Here is a 19904-nt window from a genome sequence, read left to right as displayed (position 1 = left end):
TGCATGCAGGCATGCATGAACATGTGCCTGTGCTTCTTGTTTTCGCTGTGCAGCGCTGTTCTAAATATTTGTAATAACCTTCTGATTTTACTCTTTGTTTTCAAACAATGATTCATCAAAGTTATTAAAAGTATTCAGCTTCCATTGCTCTGTCATTACACTTTTAATGATATGAAAAATAGAGGGATATAGTGAGATGTTGATGGACATTAAACGTTCATGTCAAGATTTGTGCAAAATTATGGGGTTATTACTGTGCACTGGTCGGCAGCTGAGAAGTCAGCATGACTCCTGCATTTCCTCACAAACCTAAGGTGTGGAAAGTCATGCTGATTTGTCACTCACTGATTTCTAACAAGACAGACTCTTAAATACCAAATTATATGACCTGCCAAATCTTTCTGCTTTCCTACACACTCCTGCTGCGCTCTCAATGCCTTCAATTTCAGACCTTTTGCACCTTCTTTTTTCAGGTTGAGCTCAGGACTCAGGCCAGTCAAGTTCTTCCACACCAAACTCACTCATCCGTGTCTTCAGGGACCTTGCTTTGTGCACTGGTGTGCAGTCATGTTGGAATAGGAAGTTGCATGAAATTTTCCAAAATGTCTCGGTATGCCTTTCACTGGAACTAACTCTTGAGAAACACTGCCTCACCATAATCCCCCCTGCACCAAACTTTACACTCGGCACAATGAGATCAGACGAGTATGTTCCCCTGGCAAACCTAGACTTGTCTACGTAGCAGGATGATTCATGACTCCAGAGCAAAAGTCTCCACTGCTCTAGAGTCCAGTGGTGGCTTGCTGCATCCGACTCTTTGCATTGTGTTTGATGATGTGAGGCTTGGCTGGAGCTGCTCAACAATGGAAACCCATTCTATGAAGTTAATCTGAAGGCCACATGAAATTTGGAGGTGTGTAACCATTGGTTCTGTATGAAGTTGGCGACATCTCTCCACTGTGAGCCTCAGCATCTTCTGTGATTCTCTACCACTTTGTGGCTGAGTTGCTGTCATCCCCAGTCACATCTTGTTCTAGTAGCACTAACAGGTGACTAAGAATATTTACTAAGGAGGAACTTTCTCACCTGGACTTCCTACAGTGGTACCACACTGGAACTGACACAGTTGTTGTAGAAGCAGTCTGCATGCCTAGGTGCTTGATTTTATACACCTGTGGCCATGGAAGTGATTGGAACACCTGAATTCAGTGATTTGGGTCGGGGGATGCTTTTGACAGTATAGTGCATCTTCACTTTCTTAGCATGGTCTATAAACAACGGCACATGGACTCTCCTCCATTGCCAAAATATATCAACAAATTTCTGAATCATATAGAAGGCTTGCAGGTCTTTCAGATTCTCCAGCACATCATTTTTATGTGACTACATACAATATGGCAGTTCTGTTGTCTATTATAAGTATCACAATATTCCATCAGCTCATTTCTCTTTCTCAAAAATAGCTGGATGTTCTTTTTATCTCTGGCCAGAGGAAATGACTGGTGTATAAAGGCCTTTAAACACAATTATCCTCACTAATATGCGTCCCGTTATGCGATTTTCTTTTTTCAATGACAAGTTCATCTTCGGTGTGATTTAAGAAAGCAGTTACTTCACCCTATTATCTTCCTCTGGCTTTTCACAAGATGTCTTCGACCCTTTCGCTGAGTCTTTCGCTGAACAAGCTGTTTCTTTCTTTCAAGATTGACTGCTTGTCGGAAGAAAATGAAACAGTGGCGACTGCTGCGTGTTTTCCTGCTGCACTTGAGCTTGTAGCAGAAAATGTTCAGTTAGGTCTTACAAAGTGCAAACATTAAACAAAAAACACATAATATTAATGAAGTGCCTGAATTATTAAGAATAACTGAACGGGAGTTTATTATTTGCTTCTTGAGGTTTTGGGGATGAAGGCAGCTGCTCGCTGTATCCGGTTTATGCCTCAGGCCTCCTATGCAGATATTTTCAGCTGAAAAATCCCAGCCATAATACATACGCTCCACTTATCCAAGGAGGAATTCCTGAACTTTTAACACAGAGGATCTACTTTAGATCTACAAGCTAAAATGTATATCATTTTGCACCTTTAACCCCCTGTAACAAACTTATTTAAAGTGCAGATTTTAGCTTTCATATAATAAATATTGATTCTGGATTCTGACAGAATATTACTGCAATAAGTAAAACCTTTTATCACATTTTCCGAATGTTTCACAATTACATAGAAACAGCCACAGTAATTTTCTAAAGAGCAGATGCTAGTTTAGAAAATCAGGCTACCTTTCAGCAGCACTGCAGGAAAGCTTTAAGAGTCCATGCAATCACTGAACTTTTTATGTTTATAGCAGCTACTATGATCCATCTAAAAACCTTCATCACATTTTTTCCAGCATTGCAGGAAAGACCAGTGATCATTCATGCTTCCTTCTCCGGTGGTACACAGGTGACATGCCAGGCACACGCCAAGGCTTCCACCATTTCTTGTTGTACATCCTTTGCAAGCTTGATGCACTTTGTCCTCAGGCTCATGAGTCTGGAGTGCAATGGGTATTTTGATCTATGACAGTGCATATTCCAGGGGCAGCAGTCTCATCAAATAAAGTTGAATATTTCTGTGCCAGTGCTCATGGGGGAACGCTCTTTTGGCATCTCATTATTAACTGCATTTAATCAAGGCATTCACAGAGCAAGGTGAACTCTGAGCCTGACAAAGAATTATTTAGACTGTTCTATGACATTCCCAGTGGGACTACACCTGTCACTGTCTGTACTCATGAACTCACTGATGGTCAGTCTGCAAGCATCTGCATATGAATATGCATCATCTGGACTGAAAATGTTATGATTTACAATTGTAGTCCAAGTTCGTTACTCACATTAGGGAAGGCTCTGGCCACACTGTCTACATAAAGTATGTGAAAAGTTATCTCACTATGGTGAATATATTGGGAACAAGTTGGTTTGATAAGCTTTGTTCGACGAGCAATTTTCCAGATATTCACGTATTGTTTTATCAAGCTGCTATTCATTGCTTTCAAATGCATATCTTTAACTCTGGTGCTAAAATACCACCTAAATGTTGTTTGAGGCGGGTGGGGGAGGTGGTGGTGAGGGAGCGATTCAAATAAAATCCTGAGGATGTTGGGAGCATGATAAAAAGCGAATATGGATGTGGTCCAGCTGAAGCTCACTGAAAGATCATCACATCCAGGTCAATCTGCCCAGTGCTGCCACCCTTGCCTCTGATCTGTATTCTGCAGTTGTACACAGAAGTGACCTTGGTGACAATGAGCTGCCAGAGGCAAGAATAACAGGTGACCCCGAGGTCAACCTAGGGACAAAGGAAAGGAAAACAGGTTTATCCTTTTATCCAGCTTTCATCCTTAAATTAGTTTTAGCCTCATTTATGTTTATATAATATTATCTGAATTGTTTATTACTTTTCCATCTATCGCTAACATCAGTATATTATTAACTAGATGAGTCTTTCGAACACTGGATCTACAACCATAAATGTGAGAGGTAGATTTTTATGTCAATGGGAGTTTCCAGCTAGTATTTAAACACAATAATAGAGTGAGGTCAGCTGAGGACTGCAGAGGCAACACAAACCATGCTTTTACGCGCTAAATCGTCCATATGTCCAACATAACAAAATATAGCAAAAATAGGATTGGAGATGTGACAGTGTTATTTTTTTCTTTGCTGTAATGTCAGGCACAGATCTGCTACCAGCACGGTACACTCTGCTCTGTAAAATCAGGTGTGATTACAGCCCCGAGAACAGAGGAAGTTGGAGCACTGAGGCAAAACGAGGGATTTCATGGCTGGAAGAGAAGACTTAGTCATTAGACTTGTGTTTTCTTCTCTCTGATGTAACCCATTATCCCTTTACTGTCTAGAAATATGTTATTACATTTATTTTTTTTATGTTCGCTAATAATTTCCGTTTTTTCTCACTACATTAGCTTCATCCCCTGGCAACTGCATGCTCTTTATTGCTTTCAAGGTTGACTGTACTGTGTAAACGAATCCCTTGTTAATCCAGATTTTAGCGCCCTACCTCGCTGCCCCAACCATGCAGGAAAAATACATGGGTTTGCCTCTAGCTGATATGCATGGAATTATATGGAAGCATGTTTTTCTCCTAGCTAGCAACTAGAACATTTTTTTTTTTATTTCATAAATATTATCAGTCACTTCTGTCCTAACAAGCTGTGTCTTTCGTGTCATGGCTAGAAGCTGTTGCATCTCTGGGTTTGGATTTAAGGGGACCTGGTCATTTATGGCATCCATGAAATGGGGGTGATTTTGCGCAGCTTTAGTTGACAAAATCTATTGTACTCAACAGTGTAAGTGATTACAAAGCATTAAATAAGATGTGGAAACAAGAAAATAACAACTACTCAGAGAGAAAGAAAATATAACCCTACACCTTTGTTGTGTTTCATTTGTTTTCTACTTGGCCATTCCTTCCACCTACTGCATCTCCTGTTATTCAGATCACAGTGCTTTTAAGTGAAATGGTCGTACTTAGTCGCTCAGTGACATTAAAACACACAATAACACACTCAAGAACTCTCTGGGAGACATTAGCCTTGTGGATAAAAACTTCCATTCACAGAGAAAAATCACTCCAACTTCCACAGCTGATATTTTCTTCGTATTGTTCGGGTTTCTTGTGTTTCAGATGCTCTGTGTGATGGGTAATCTATTTACCTTGTGAAAAATGATGGTTGGATTTCTTCTCCTTAGCAGTCTTTTCTTTGTGCTGCAGAGCTGCCTCAATATTAATAGAAATGGGAGCAAAGTGATGAGAAACAGGAGTTAAACTCTAGTGTTTCTCTTTATTTTACTAAAGACGCAGAATACTGGAGCAGTTGTGTTTTTGCACTGTCAGGCTTTGCAGTTACTTTGTAGCTGAAATAAAACTGCACGTCCTTTAAAATAAGAACAGTATGTTAAAAGTGAAATACGGCACACTATAATCTAACTAATATATAAATAGAAAAAGAAACAAGGCCAAATATCCTCACATTTAGTTTCTATTATGGATTGAACACCAAAAGCAGTAAATTCTGCATTTCTGATAACCTGATGTGTTCTTTGTCAGGCTCTCCGTACGTTGTAAATGTACATTCCCAGTTTCTAATGTAGGTTTTCTGTTACTGTGTTGTAATAAATTGATCGATTCTCGTCTGTTTCTTCATTATGACTGTTCATGAGAACATTTAAATACCATTAGCATTATTCACACAATGTACACAAATGTGCAGCCTTTCTCATGAAGGAACCTGATACCTAAAGGCAGTCATTGCCCCATTACTCCCTCCCTCAGAGAAAGTTCCTGTCTCATGGAATCTCCTTCATGCTCTTCAGTGTCCTGTTCAGGAACAGCAAACCTGGTAATGACACGTATTAATGTGCCATCCTAGAGGAGTTAGACTACCTGTGCAACCTCTGTAGGGTTTCACGCTAATAGCAGCGACAATGATCCCAATCAAGTGCAACACTAGTGAAAAAAAGCAGTCAAAACAGATGAGGAGGGAAAATGCTTCCACCTGTAAAACCATTCCTGTTTTGGGGATTGTTTCATTGTTGCCCCTCGAGTGCACCTGTTGTTCATGTCATTAACACCCAAACGCAGCTGGAACTGATTAACAACCTCCTCTGCTACTTAACTGACCAGATCAATATCCCGGTGGTTTAACTGACTTAATGTTGTAATCTGATTAAAAACATGTTCCTTTATTTATTTATTTGAGCAGTTTACTAGTCATCTTAATTAAAGTCTCTTAACACCAGTCCATCCTTGTTGTGGAAGCACAAAGAGTTCCAATCAATGTTCAGGTTAATGTGTTGCAAGAAAATAAGTTACAAAGTGATGTGTTAAGTAACACATAGTTTGCATTAAACTAAATGTAAACTGCAGGCCAGAAACTGTTGATTCCATGCAAGCATCTGCACAGACCACATGCTGATACAAAGCTACGAACTTTTATATTATCAATTGGTAATTATGTAGCATGGCATCACAGGTCATCTTGTGGAGTAATACAAAAGTAATGTAATGAATTGCGTAACGAGTTACTCTCTCCAGAAAGTAATTAAGTAAGATAATGCATTGCTTTTTTGGAGTATAGAGTCCCAAACCCTGACATCAAAGTCCCGACTCCTGTGGGAAAAATAAACATAACTGTTAAGTAAAAGTCATATAATGAAATTTTTCCCCATTTATGCCATTTTAACGCTTCATGTCTGTCAGTAGAACGAGCTATTAGAGTTTTTGCTTCACTAATTTACTTTTTATGTAGATTTGTCATCCTCGTGGCCAGAATCGACACAACAAGTCCCAAAGCTGACTGAATGTGACTTCCCTCTGTAACAATTATGGGTGTTTTGTATGCTTGACCCAAGCCTGCTGTTCACACTGGTGTTCGACTCATATATGTCAAAGGTGACTGTCACGGTTGACGCTGGCCAACCGTGTGGATGTGAGGAAGGAGGACCCAGGCGCAGAGCTCTGAATGCAAGCAGTGCGTTTATTTACAGCGAATGGAAAATAACAATAAATCCTCAGTGCGTTCCTGACTCCTGTGACATATCCTCTTCCCAGTGTTAGTGATCTTTGTCCCCACTAATCAGTGTCTGAGCACCCTGTGCTCGCTGCCCTCTCGTCTCCACACTTCTCCTGGGGAGACAACAAAGAGGCAGCCGTCAGACACGCCACAATGCAGCAGAGTGAACTGCCTAACTAGCCAAGAGACTAACGTGAAGCCACGCAACGAGTCAGAGAGAGCTCCACCACACTCTTAAGTAGCTCCTCCATGAGGCTTGATCAGCTGCAGGTGTGTGTGCCAACCACCTGGCAGGGCCACACCCACCAGGCCTGATGGTGCCTGTAAACAGGTGCTCCCAGATACACCTGCATCCACCCACACACACACACACACACACATACCTGCAAGCTGGGAGAATGAGAGACAGAAACACTGAAAACACATATAATATAATACAAGTCCATAACTGCTCAGGGACCCTGGGTCGCTGAGCAGTGACTCTTTTGTAGGCATGCAATCTTCTAAGCAACCCCTCTGCAGGGGTAGAAATAGGCTATTCAGTCAGTGTTGATCCCCTTCCTGTGGTTTGCCAGAATCCTTCCTTCTACGTGAAATGCGATCCATCACAGAGGGTCCGTTGCCTGGGGGTTCTCATCCTCTTTCACAACCCATATGCCCACACACTGCCAGAGCAGACTTATCTGGTCCTTCCCTTTTTCTACCAAGGGGCCGGACACCCCGATTTCCTGCTGTCTTTTTTTAACATACACACTTTCTTTGTTGTTCTCCCACTTTCATCAGCACTTTAGCAGTAATTCCTGCTTCAGTGAACTGGGCATACAGCGCATGACTTGATCTGACATGAAAGCTAAAGGCTATAGCTATTATAGCCCTGTATTAGAGCCTGTGAATGAAGAAGACGGAGAACGACAGGGGCAAGTCCCAAGTATGGCGCAATTCAACAACAACAACAACAACGGCATCCTCTGTAGCCTTTCCTCAGATTGTGTGTGTGTGTGTGTGTGTGTGTGTGTGTTTCCGAGCGCGCACCAGAGTGCGGGAGAGAGAGAGAAAGTGAGAGAGAAGACCAGTCGCTTCATTCAATTGGAGTGGGCGTGCTCTTGTGCGCTGCATCGTTTGATGATCTCCCCGCTTCCCCCCCCAGAACCTCCACTCTGTGCTCTCCGTGGCTGAGGTCGGCCAGTCTAAGCGACCGAGAGGACTTTCCGTGCCGGTGAACACGAGCTCCACTTTCCGTCGCTCGGCATAGCGGGGTGCACCTCGCCGGTCAGCGGGGCCACACCGCAGCACTTTGGATAACTCACACAGCTGAGGATTCTGCCGTTTGCCAAAGCGCATCGCTCATCCGCGTCCCACGCCAGCCGAACAGCTGGACATGTTACCATGAATAATTTAGTCAGTCAGCACAGGTGACTTTTAAGCTCCCCATTTTATTTTTATTTTAAAATTTGGATTCTCTGGAGGGAAAAATCTCTACGGTGGCAGCATAAGCTCAAAACTCGCTCTGAGCGCGTAGGGGCGTTATTTTTGCCCAAGATGCAGGTGGATCGGAGCGGTGTGCTTTTCAGTGCTGGGTCTACGTGGCTCCTCTTACTTTTCTCAACTCTAAGCATCAGGGTCACGGGGGTGGGAGGAACCCACCAAAGCATCCCTCCGTCTGTGTAAGTAGATGTCCTTTTACGCGAAAGTGCTGTTTCAAAGTGGTTTCAAAGCAAGACTTTATACAAAGACAGAAAAAAACCGGGCAGTGTGTCCTCATCGCTTCAGTCTCGTTATTTTATTTGAAATATATATATATATATATATAACAAAAAACAAACAACTTTATCTTCACTTTAATCTATTTATTTATTAACTTGTTTTTCCCCCATTTCTGGCTTGGCTGTGTGCACTGTGCCTATTTTTTAATATCTGCAGGGTGAAGCTCTGGGCATCAGCGTTTGGTGGGGAGATGAAGTCCATCTCAGCAAAGTATTCTGGGTCGCAGCTGCTGCAGAAGGTGAGCTGGTTTATTAACAGAACTCAAGTCTTCAGGCGTCAAAACAGAAGTACACCCTTGAAGCTTTAGACAATATTCAAATTTCCAGATGGTTTACCTTAGGTAGGTTTTTTTCTTTCTGTGAACACTAAAAGAAAGACAAGGTTGTTAAAAGAGAGTCTTTTAACAACTGTAAATATGTTTTTTATTATTTAAAAAAAAGATTTTCATTTTTGGGGAAGTACAGAGGAGTGAATATACCCAGTACACAAACTTCACTTTGTCCAAAACTGCATTGATGTGATTCTGCAGCAGACTGTTTATTTAAAAGCTTAAAAATACCTTCTTTTTGAATTGTTGGGTAGATGTGAAACATAACGCTTGTGAGAGAAACTGAGTGGTGTTGGGTAATTTTCGAGTTGAGAGAAATGTCACTTTTCTGCTCTTAAACGGCAGGATGTGTGCTTTTTAGCCACTTGAGAATCAGTAATGCACTTTGACTGTGTAAGCATGGATTTAAAAGCATATTCTGAACACACGCCATTTAAATAGGTGTCACTTCTCAAGCACTGCGTTCATGCACACACACACACACACACACACACACACACACACACACACACACACACACACACACACACACACACACACACGTTTACTGTCAGAAAAAAAGCATTAAGCTATATTTCTCACACATGTAACACCCCCTTACCTCTTTTTATGCCTCTCTGCAATCTCTTTTCGTCGCTCTTCCACTCTGCTTTGTGGCATTAATGCAAGATTTGACTTATGATGGAATGCAAATTTCCCTAATGGAGGACCACTTTATGAAGCTTGAGTTAAAACTGGCTAATGGATAATTAGTGGATAAAAGGCCAAGTTGAAACTAACCTCTCAGTGGGCAGTCAGACAAAATGCTACACATGTGGCCACAATCTCAGGACTCTGCTGGGTGCAAAGGACCACCCTGCTGTAAGGTGTCACACAGGCCAGGGTGGAGGTCTGACGTGGAGCAAAGAAAACGGGAGCCGCGTGTGTCATGTACAGTTCCACGCCCAACGTACGTGGCCACACACTTCATATTCATGTGCGCAGTCACATAGTTATACGTGGGCCTACAGCATGGATTTCATCAGCGGCTGATAAGGCAGCTGAGTGGTGTTATCTTTTTGACAGGATAAAAACTGTTCCCCCTTTTCATCTTTTTTTTTCTGCCTCCAAAAAGAAGATAACCCTCCTACAGAGTAATGACCTCTTTATGAAATGCAAATTAAGGCCTCTGGGTTAATTGAGCAAAGAAAAGACTTGGCGACCACTTTGTCAGGAAAGTGCATTTTCCACACTAAACTGTTATGATGCAATTGTGTCCACATGCACAGTCCCACAGGATGTGCAGGATGTGTAAATGCACACATACATACACACCTGTAAGTTTTTGCTAACAAGTCACATCATCCCATCTATTATGCCATGTTGTGTGTCCAGTCTAGTCCAATAGCCTTTGTCCAGGAATGCTGAGAAGGGAGCACATGTACCTTGAGGGCACATATGCTTTTAAATAAGCAGAAAGAATGAAGGACGTGCACTGTTGTACACTGAGACGAGGATGGTAGTGAAGAGAAAAGACCAAAACGTGCGTGTGTTTTTCCCCCAGGCAGAGGACAGATGGACTCAGCCTCTCTTCAGTTATCTTTCTGACCCTAGCGTAACTAAACTCCCTTGGAAATGACGACACTTCTGTATGAGTCGCACACATGCCGCTTTTTCGGTTCAGCACCATCTTCGCCATCAAACCAGCACGAAGAAAGAAATAGTTTCTAGTGGACAAATTGCAAATTTTAAAGTTTCCTAATTACTTTTTTGTACAGAATATAATCTAAACAGTACGCTAATCTTAATTACCCTTGCACAGAAGTACCATAAAGAGGAAATAGTGCTCAGCGGCATTTACACTTTGTTTTTTAACAGTTTTGTGTTGCACCTATTGTGCTTCATGCTGCTTCTTTGTGTGTCAAATTAAAATGCTGCTAATTGAATTCGATACTTCCTTTGTGTTGACTCTGCTTTAATTTGATGCTTGATTTGACTTCCTATTTAATCTTGCTTAATAAGAGATATTCTACAGAAGTGCGCAAGTGTTGTTAATCATAATTAATAGTACAAAGCCTAGAAACAGTTAACTTAATTCCTGCTTAATTAACTGAGTAACAGCCCTAATTCAAATACGCTAGTACACTAAATTAATATTGCCAGAAATAATTCACATAGATCTTTTCAGTAATTTCAGTGAGAATAAAAGCAGATTTCCAGAATAATTTTTAAATATGTTTATGACTTGGGTGACTTTTTACTATGATTCTCAAAAGGATTTGAGCTTCATCAATTCAAATCCATTTGAGAAACAAACACTGATTTGTTGGGAATAAAATCAGTTGGGAGCAGATTTTTCTTTTGTCCTTCTTCTGCGGTTCTGATCTGTCATCCCTTCCCACGCCATCGCTCCCTTCCTATATCCATCGGAAACAGCTCTTGTTTCAAGGTTATACCAGTCAGGACACGTGTGTGTGTGCTTGTGTGAAGAAGAAAAAAAGCTATGATCAATAATGCCTTCGGTCTGTTACAAATCCAGTATTAGCGACTCATCTTCTCATATGCACACTAGCGGTGCATGTTCAGCGCAGTGTAGCTGTATTCGCGCACACAGATATAAAGGAAAGGAGATTTCTGTTGGAGACACATTAACCATCTCCCACTGATAGTTAGAATTAGCTCTGTGTGTTTTACCCTCTTCACTGCTATTTTGTTGAGATCTTTAATTTCATGTATCATTGAGCAACCTGTCTATAAGAGCCAGGCTGGCTGCGATGGCTGCGTCTGTGTGCGTGTTGTTGGCTGGCTGGACCAGTTTTCAGCTCGCTGATGTTATGGCTTTCTGGAATCAGAGAAGTGGGACATTATGCGAGGCTGAAATAACTTCAAGCCTTTTGGTAATGGAAGATACAAGAAAAATGATCAGGCAGCAGGATTGCCACTGTGGCTGTGAGAAGTTTCCTAATGCACGTCTGCGATCCTATTTTTAAAAGCATAAGCTGAATCTGAGAGCGAGGAGTAGGCAACAGGGTACGTGCTTGCACCGTGTGCGTTAAGTTAGCATACCTAAAGTACGTTAAGCGTGCTCAGTCGCACATGCACACACCATCTCTCACACAGAGGCACATACGCAGAGAAAAAGAGCAGAGGGTGACGTGAAGGTGTAATGATGTGTGACAAGACTACGCTGGAACCGATTTGCTTGGGTGGGGAAGAAGAGTGTGTGTGTCTGTGTGTGGGTGCACATATAGTTTTATGCAACGATGCCACATCATTTACTCTTACAGAAGGGCTTAATGGTTTAAGGCACTGACATGTCAGTTGACAAGAATCCTCAAGAATGAGTTGAATAAGACCGAGCTAAGTGGCTCCTCAAAAAGAAAATAGTTGTTAAGTTCTCCAGTCACGTGTGTCTCTCTGAAATCGAGAGAAAAGGTTAAGAGGAGGATAAAAAACAGCAAAAACATTTGTTTTGCTGGGATTATTTCAATTATCTTAATAGAATTCATTTAATTGATGGATGGACTAATCTTCAAGAAAGATGAAATGTGTGTTTATATGATATAGTGACAGTGTTCATCTTGTAGTTTCCATCCCAGCAGCGCACACCGTGCAAAGCTTTTCTTAAATCTCCTTATTTTGGTGAAGTATTGTCAATAAGAACATTTGGAAATTAAAACTTTCCAGTTTGATATTTACAAAACAAATACGACATGTGATTAAATGCTATCATACATCAGTCAATTCTGCTTTGTATACACTTGTATTACAAGCCAGTACTAAGCGGTTTATTTGACATAAGCTTTCAGAAATCTAACGAACACATTAATAAAAACACAAAGGATCATTTATGTCATTCGGTGCCATATCAGGATCTTCTGAAGGATGTTTTACAACTTGTAGAAAAAATTCTGGTTTTATTTCAAATTAAGATTTTAGTCACACTAACCAGTTTTAACAGCACGACTAATTGCCTACTTTTGAAATGGAAATGATTCGATATATATGTATATTTAAATATATATTTTTAAACCCTCATTTCAAATGAATTACTTATTTGGAGGACAGCATGACTGACTATAACTTATATAATTTTAATTTCATTTAGCATTTTTTATTTATTCTACAAATGTTGTGTAATTTTCATTTAAAAAAAAAAGAAGAAGAACCTTTTTCATAACATTTCTATGTTTACAAAGCAAACGGTCTCTTTGTTAGCAGCGGGTTTGTTGCTAAAGTGGGAATGAAATTCGTAATACACGCAACGGGTCTTCCAATAGCCACAGTACTCTTTTTGGAATTTTATGGAGAGATTTTAAATTCTGCAAATACACCCAAATTACACATTGGATAATAACAAGTATCTATAACTGTGACTACGTTATTTATTAAGCTGCAGAAATGAAGGGCCATGGTAATTATCCTTCAGAATTACATTTGTAGATAAAGCTTTAAAACAGCATTTAGATATGTGAATATTATCAGCTTGTTTTATAAACTTTGAAAAATGTCCTGAGGTGTGTGGGCTGACTGAAGCTTTTCTAAAATTGTGGCTCATGTAAGCTTTCACTTGACTCTCCAAAACAGAAGAAAAATATTGCTATTACTTATTTTGAAGAGCACTTTTATTTTTGTCTCTTTTTGCCCTTTATTTGACTTTCTATTTCTGTGTGTGTGTGCGTGCGTGCGTGCGTGCGTGTGTGTGTGTGTGTGTGTGTGCGTTTATGGTTGAAGTATGCATGATGGTGCCAGTCTGCTGCCAAGGGTGGGTGATGACTGAGGCGTTCCAGTGTAACACTGTGTCAGTGAGGGGGAGACGGCTGCAGATTAGATTTAGCTTTGGGAAAATTGAATAGCTGTCAGGTTTGGTTCAGCATGGCTGGCAATGAGGTGAGAGAAGGGAGTGTGTAAGGGTGTGTACTGATGACTGTCCCGCTTTCCCTTACCTCCCCCAACCCTCCCATCTCTTTCCTCGCTTCCCTCTCCCACCCTCACTTGTTCTCATTGACCAAAGCGTGATCTTGCTAAATTTGACTCCTTCGCTGCTCCTAGATGGCAAGAGGTGAGAAAGTGATGCGTGTGTGTGTGTGTGTGTGTGTGTGTGTGTGTGTGTATGTGTGTATGTGTGTGTGTGTGTGTGTGTGTGTGGGTGGACAGGTCTGAATACCCCTGTGAGGACCAGTTTGAGTTGCAGATCAGGGGAAGGCATTTTAGAAGAAGCGAGGACCTTTTCCCTCAGTGTTTCCTTTTTCACACCCTTCAAACAGCTTTTTGAAGGATAAGGCTTGGTGTTATGGTTAAGACTAGAATTGGCTCAGGGCATAGACAGTATAAGAAATGGATGTAGCTGCAGTGACATCATCCACTGGTTTATCCTGTTATGAAGCCACAGTCTTGTTGTCCCATAGCTTTTCCCTATGCCTGGCAAATCCATATTCAATCCATAATAATTTGTTCAATATATTCACAATACATCCTCCTTCTTCTCACCTATGTCCAAATCATCTCCACCTTGCTTCTCTAATTTTGTCTCCAAACTACTCATCCTGAGCTAAAATAAACTGCCCGTTGGCACAGGAAAAAGTATGTATAGGTAAAGCTAGAAGGAACAACACAATCTAACAAGCGATATCTTCTGATGTGGAATAAAGTACCATAGCTACTAACTTTCTGGAGCCTATGTTAAAACAGCAACACACAGTCATTAGTGTGAGATGCTGAAAGTGAAGCCAATGTCGAACTAGTGAGTGGAATTTCAGTATTTTATTTGTGACCCTATCAGATAATTAGAAGATAACTGCGTCTGTGCAATGCATTCATCACACTACAGATGCACCTTTGTTGCCAAACTAGTATTAACTTGAACTATATGCTCGACCCTCCCATCCGAATATGGCAACTAGCTTAAAAATGCTTTACATGAAATCATGCTCACTTGGTCCATTTTTTTATGCAAATAAGGGTCTGGATTCATAAATCTGTTAGAATTACTTGTGAATAATAATACAGACAGTCCCTCTTAAATTAATTTTATTTCCCTGCAGTCTGGCCACAGCCTCAGCTGATTGTTAAGGTTAGGTTAAAGGACTAGCCTCTGTGAATGTCCTCACAAAGATAGATATGTAAAGGTGTGTGTAAGCGAGAAAGAGGAAGAGCAGGGAAAAGAAAGAGGAATGTCGTGTCACAGAGTTAATTACAGCGTTAGCAGACAGGAGTGAAGCCTGTGCTGCTATCCTTTCATGTCCTAGCTGGCCCGCTTTAGCCAACACAGCCACTCACTCATACTGTAATTAGTGCTTTGTTGGTGAGCAAAGCTTGAGAAAAGCCACTATGAATCAAACACCCTTTCTTTCCTGTAGAGAGCTCAGGAGCAAGCAGTGAGGTCCCTTTGCTACCAGATTAAAGAACTTAAATTCTTAAAGAGCTAAACTGCTGACATTGTATTTGTGAGCTTAGAAAAGTCAAGTGCCTTTTGATGGCTTGTTGTGTGGTTTTTGTGAGTTTTCCCCAAATTCTCTCCAAGTTGATTTATAAAATATATCTGTATATATATTTGATTTAGTTGCTGATTTCCATTTGCAAAGAAGCTAATTTTTGTGTCCAGTTCCTGACATTTCCGCCACAGATGGACAAACAAACATATACACACCTAGTGTTTGCTTGGTGCTGCTGGGATGATGAATGTGAACTTTGAAGATAAATATCCACTGTCATCTGTCATCGGCGGCTCAGCTCTGCCTCTGTTGCCCTGCAGATAAAGAGGATCTCACTGTGGCTGCACAGGACATTAATGAACACACACACACATGCAAGCAGGCATACACACACACAGATTTTTGTAATTATGACAGATTGTTCACCTGGCGTGCACCAGACTTGACTGCATACAGAGAGTAAAGATTAGCCAACTTGGTGAAGGGGTGGAACTAGTACTATTAAGCACATTAAGGCGCGCAGCACCGTGTGAAGGACTGTCTGTGATTTGCAGCTGTCGACATCAATCACATAGCCTTTTGTCTGGATCCACCCTGCATGCTGTAGGTAAGGATTGCTCTTATAAAGAAATGCTGTCAATAGGAAAATGAACATCGTTGTCATTATAGCTGCGCCATCAATCACAAATCCCTCCATGTATGTGTCTATATGTCCTAAACTGCTGCATGCTCAGGTCATTCTACTTTATTCATTCTACTTTCCTTTCTTTCATTCACGTTTGTGGCTTTCACCTTTCTGTCAACTCTTTCCTTTGTCAATATTTTCACCCATGCGTTTATGCACTTCTTTGCATCTCCCTCAGTTAATCTTCTCTCCTTCCCTCTCGCCTTTTCTCTCAAAGTCTCTTGACTCCCTCCATCCCTCTGCTTTAATAATGGATAGGATGCAGCTACAGCGCTACAGACTACATGGAAGCCGATCTTGGGACACCGCAGTGTTCGGAGCAAGTGTTAAGCCGCAAAAATAGTTCCGCTGGCTGTAGCACAACGCCCTGCACTCGGTGCTCTTGCTGACAGCTTTTGTCCCAAGTCACCCTTTTGCTTCTACTTCAGCTGTGCGAGCTTACACACACCCACATAAACACATTTAGTTTTACTGTGCTTTATGGAGTCCTTCAACACGCCCTGTTTGTACAACACTTCTTATAGACTGTAAGAGCGCTGCCAACTCCGGCTCAGTGGGACAGCAGTGGCCCCTCCTCATCATGACCTTCACCTGCACTTGCAAGCAACTAACACATGCACACAACGCAGGCTGGAGGAGTACAGTTGTAACTGAATAGCAATGTAGCAACACACATGAGTATTATTAACAGATCTTGTCTGATATGCATACTAAAACCCGTGCATATACGTGATTACATTTATTATAACTTCCCTGTGTGTTAGTGTAACGGAACAGTAGTGACACATACATTAAATGACTACAGTAAATTAGCAGTGCCTAATGTGCGGATGGCATAGAGGCAATGCTGAGCAGCAAGCAGTGACAAACGATTACTTGCATAGGACACTGGGGATCAGTATCAATCAATCCTGACCTGTATTGATTACATGGTGTTGTTTGGCATGGAACAAAGACAGAAGGCATCAGAATAATATAGAGCACAACTAAGTACCTCAGACTGCAGCACCACATCCCCTGAACGGCTACCCTGAGGTACCCTTGAGCAAGGTACCATCCCCACACGCTGCTCCCCGGGCGCTGCACTGGTGGCTGCCCACTGCTTCACTGAGTGAATGGGTTAAATGCAGAGAAGAATTTCCCCACGGGGATCAATAAAAGTGTACATTATTATTATTATTATTATTATTATTATTATTACATCCATAAAGTGAGAATTTAAATTCCATTGCTAGGTGTGAGAGTTTGTGATGAAATTAAGAAGATGCAATCAGCTATGAGACAGCTGATTGTTTAAAGAATTAGACCAGATGTTAGACACTGGATCAAATCAATGATGTCAATAATAATGATCACTTTCAGAATAAATGTGTGTTGAGATCAATGCTGTGTGTGATATATCTTTTTAATATGACAAAATGTTTTGTTGTGAATTTATTTGCCATTTTTGAAACTTTCTGAGGGCTATGATGACCATATTTTCTCTCTACTGTTATCTGTTTGCTTGTTTGCAAATAAAAGGTAATGCTGTCATGAACAAATAGCCAAACATACGGTCGAACACCTTCTTGATGCTGAACTGATGGTGCAGCACTGTTAGATGTGCTCGGAGGAAAGTAAGACTTGTTTGTACACTTACCAAGTGGCTATTTTGTAAACCTTATCAGAAGCTTTTAAATACTAGTTGTATTAATGTGGCTTGAATATGAAATAATCTAATTATTTCATAATCAAGCTACCTGAAATTAGCATGTCTTTAAAAAGTTAATATTTAAAGTTAATATTTGCAGGCTATCAGAATCAAAACTTTGCAGGCATTTGGTAGATCATCGTTGTTTTGTTCTATCTTGCTAAACTATTTTGTGTTACTGAGCACAATTCCTGGTTCTTTGATGACAGAGTGAGGTGTATCACTATGGGAACTGCCTTGACGTGACCAACTACAGAAGCTCATATGACACCATATCTGTCCATGCTCATGCTCAGGGTTCATCCTAACAGCCAACCAGCCCCTCCTCATTTTGAGCAGTGCTCAAGCAGGGAGGGAAGTGTTGGTGAAACACCTCACTCTGCTATCAAAGAACACTCTTTTTCTCACTATGGGAGATGTAGCTCACTCCGAGATTGTGCCAGCCCTCTGAAGCTACACCCCGGCACTACTCAAGGATCTCAGATCCTGGACCCGAGGCACTAGATTCCAGCAATGCCTGAGCCAGGGATGACAGTGCAGCAACATCCAGCTTATTAAAACACACAAATGTCTGTAGTCGAGCTTGCTGCCGGAAATTCGCAGCAATTGGACTGACACATCTCTGTGTAAAGCCCAGGATGGCGGGAAATGCTAGCAGCTCTGCTGTGGGTCACCTGAATGATATATCCATCACCAAAGGTTGGGTTGGGTCTCAAACATGCTTTAGTGAATCCAGGATCCATGTGCCAACAAGAGAGTTAAATGAATGAGTCTGTAATTCATTAACTCGCTTGGCTGTGGTTGGAGCCAACAGCGGAGCAGTTTTAAGAGAAACTTCAGCCTGGTGTGGGTGAGGATGGTGTATCTCCCTGTGCACCTAAGACAGAAACCCCTGTGATTGGGAGTGGCCTTGGCTCATCCGTTAGAAGCTGAATGATTCTGCTATCCAGTGTTTGGATGGCCACTGTGGAGCTATTAAAATTAGTGACAGCCCCTGATCCCTCACTCTGATTAATGCTGGAGAGATCGGGCTGAGCAGGGGAAAGCATAATGCAGTGTGTTTGGCCATGGGTGGGCCAGCGGATCCACGAACCGCGGGGCATCTGCGTCTAACAGGAAGAAAATCACTGGACAGTTTGTGTTTTAGAGATCTCCGGAAGCCTGGCTGTATCTCTGCCATATCTGCTCCATAACCTGCAGGTGCAGTCTCCATTCTCCGAACAGTGTGTACAGAATACCTGGCACGTGAGTGGCTTAAAAGGTGAAGAGCCATGTGCTACGGCAACTGTGGAGTTGTCTGTTTTCACTAACACATGTTGCCCCCGGAGACATGGAAGAAAGTGCTTCAATGAGCACTGTGCAGAGCTCCAGCACATTTATGTGAGCCATCATGATTCCAGCCTAACCTGACAGGGATGCATCTGTGGTCAGAGTCACCAAAAGCTGGTGGATTCCTCCATGGCCGGAGAGTCACGATACATAACGGTGTTATTTTTACACTGTGACCGAGATTGGCGGTGAGGGCACACCCGTAGAGATGTGATACACCGATGAAAATTCCTCATCATAAGCAGCCCCGAATGCAAATCAAATATTACCGAGGCCATGAGGCCGAGACAGAGTTTGAATCGCATGTTATTTTCCCCAGCTGAAAAAGGGAGAGACAGTGACTGAAGGATACGATCTTCCATTCTGAAAGTGTGACGCGATAAGAGATGGAGTCTTAACCCCAGGTACTGTGTACACTATCCGGTCTCCAAGTAGCTCTTTTCCAGGTTCACTGTGAAACCAAGGCCTGTGAGCTGATTCACGGCACCAGAGCCTCTGATCTGCTCTTGTTTTTCTTTTGAAATTGGTGGGGGCTGCCCTTGGTAAACCGCCAGGTTACAGGAATGCACACTTTATTGTGTTTGTGGGTAACAAAGGAAATAAAGTGTCTGATGACCCTGGGCTGTACTTGGTGACACTGGCAAAGTGCTTAGGAGAGCTTGGTGTGAATTGTCCAAGAGTCTCCCTCCCTGAACTAGAGGAGATGGGGACTGAGAGAGTGCTGCTGGTGAACTGGGGACTTCCGAGTGATTTGGTTACTCCTTCCAACACCTTCCTTCTCTTTGGGGGAGAGGAGAGGAGGGACACAGAATGTTGCCGGCATGCTAGGCTGAACGTTTCTTTTTCTGTTTCTGGGTGTGATGGTTTGCTCTTTGCAGCAGCTGCTGCACAGGAATGCTTGCAGCAAGGTCTACCTTGATCTGGCGGACCTCCTGTCACCATTCTGGCCCCACTCTGCCTACCCCTCACAGCTGCTGCTAGTAGGAGCTTCTTGCCATCAAACAGGTCGCATTCAGCCCTTATAGCATCCTGGGCTGTTGGCCTTGGAGGTAAGCTTGGCGGTAGCCAATTTATTCAACTTCGGCTCCACTTTGTGGCCTAGACTGCTGGTGTCCTCCAG

The 19904-nt window shown here is 42.0% G+C and overlaps 1 protein-coding gene across 3 annotated transcripts in view; it reads left to right on the top strand.

The window, feature by feature from the left end:
- Window positions 1-6489: 6489 nt before the first annotated feature.
- Window positions 6490-19904, top strand: part of cacna2d3a (calcium channel, voltage-dependent, alpha 2/delta subunit 3a) — a 117278-nt gene continuing 103863 nt past the window's right edge. For 2 of the 3 annotated variants that reach the window (XM_040047584.1, XM_040047582.1), the window contains exons 1-2: window positions 6490-8239; window positions 8496-8577. In XM_040047584.1, the coding sequence (XP_039903518.1) occupies window positions 8115-8239; window positions 8496-8577 (207 nt within the window). In that variant the 5' untranslated portion in view covers window positions 6490-8114. The remainder of the gene's footprint in view (window positions 8240-8495; window positions 8578-19904) is intronic. The other variant, XM_040047583.1, reaches the window with a different exon arrangement.

Source organism: Simochromis diagramma, unplaced genomic scaffold (genome assembly GCF_900408965.1).
Source record: "Simochromis diagramma unplaced genomic scaffold, fSimDia1.1 OVJJ01000387.1, whole genome shotgun sequence".
Taxonomy (NCBI): Eukaryota; Metazoa; Chordata; class Actinopteri; order Cichliformes; family Cichlidae; genus Simochromis; species Simochromis diagramma.
The sequence above is the reverse complement of the archived record's forward strand: the minus strand, read 5'-3'. Positions and strand labels throughout refer to the sequence as shown.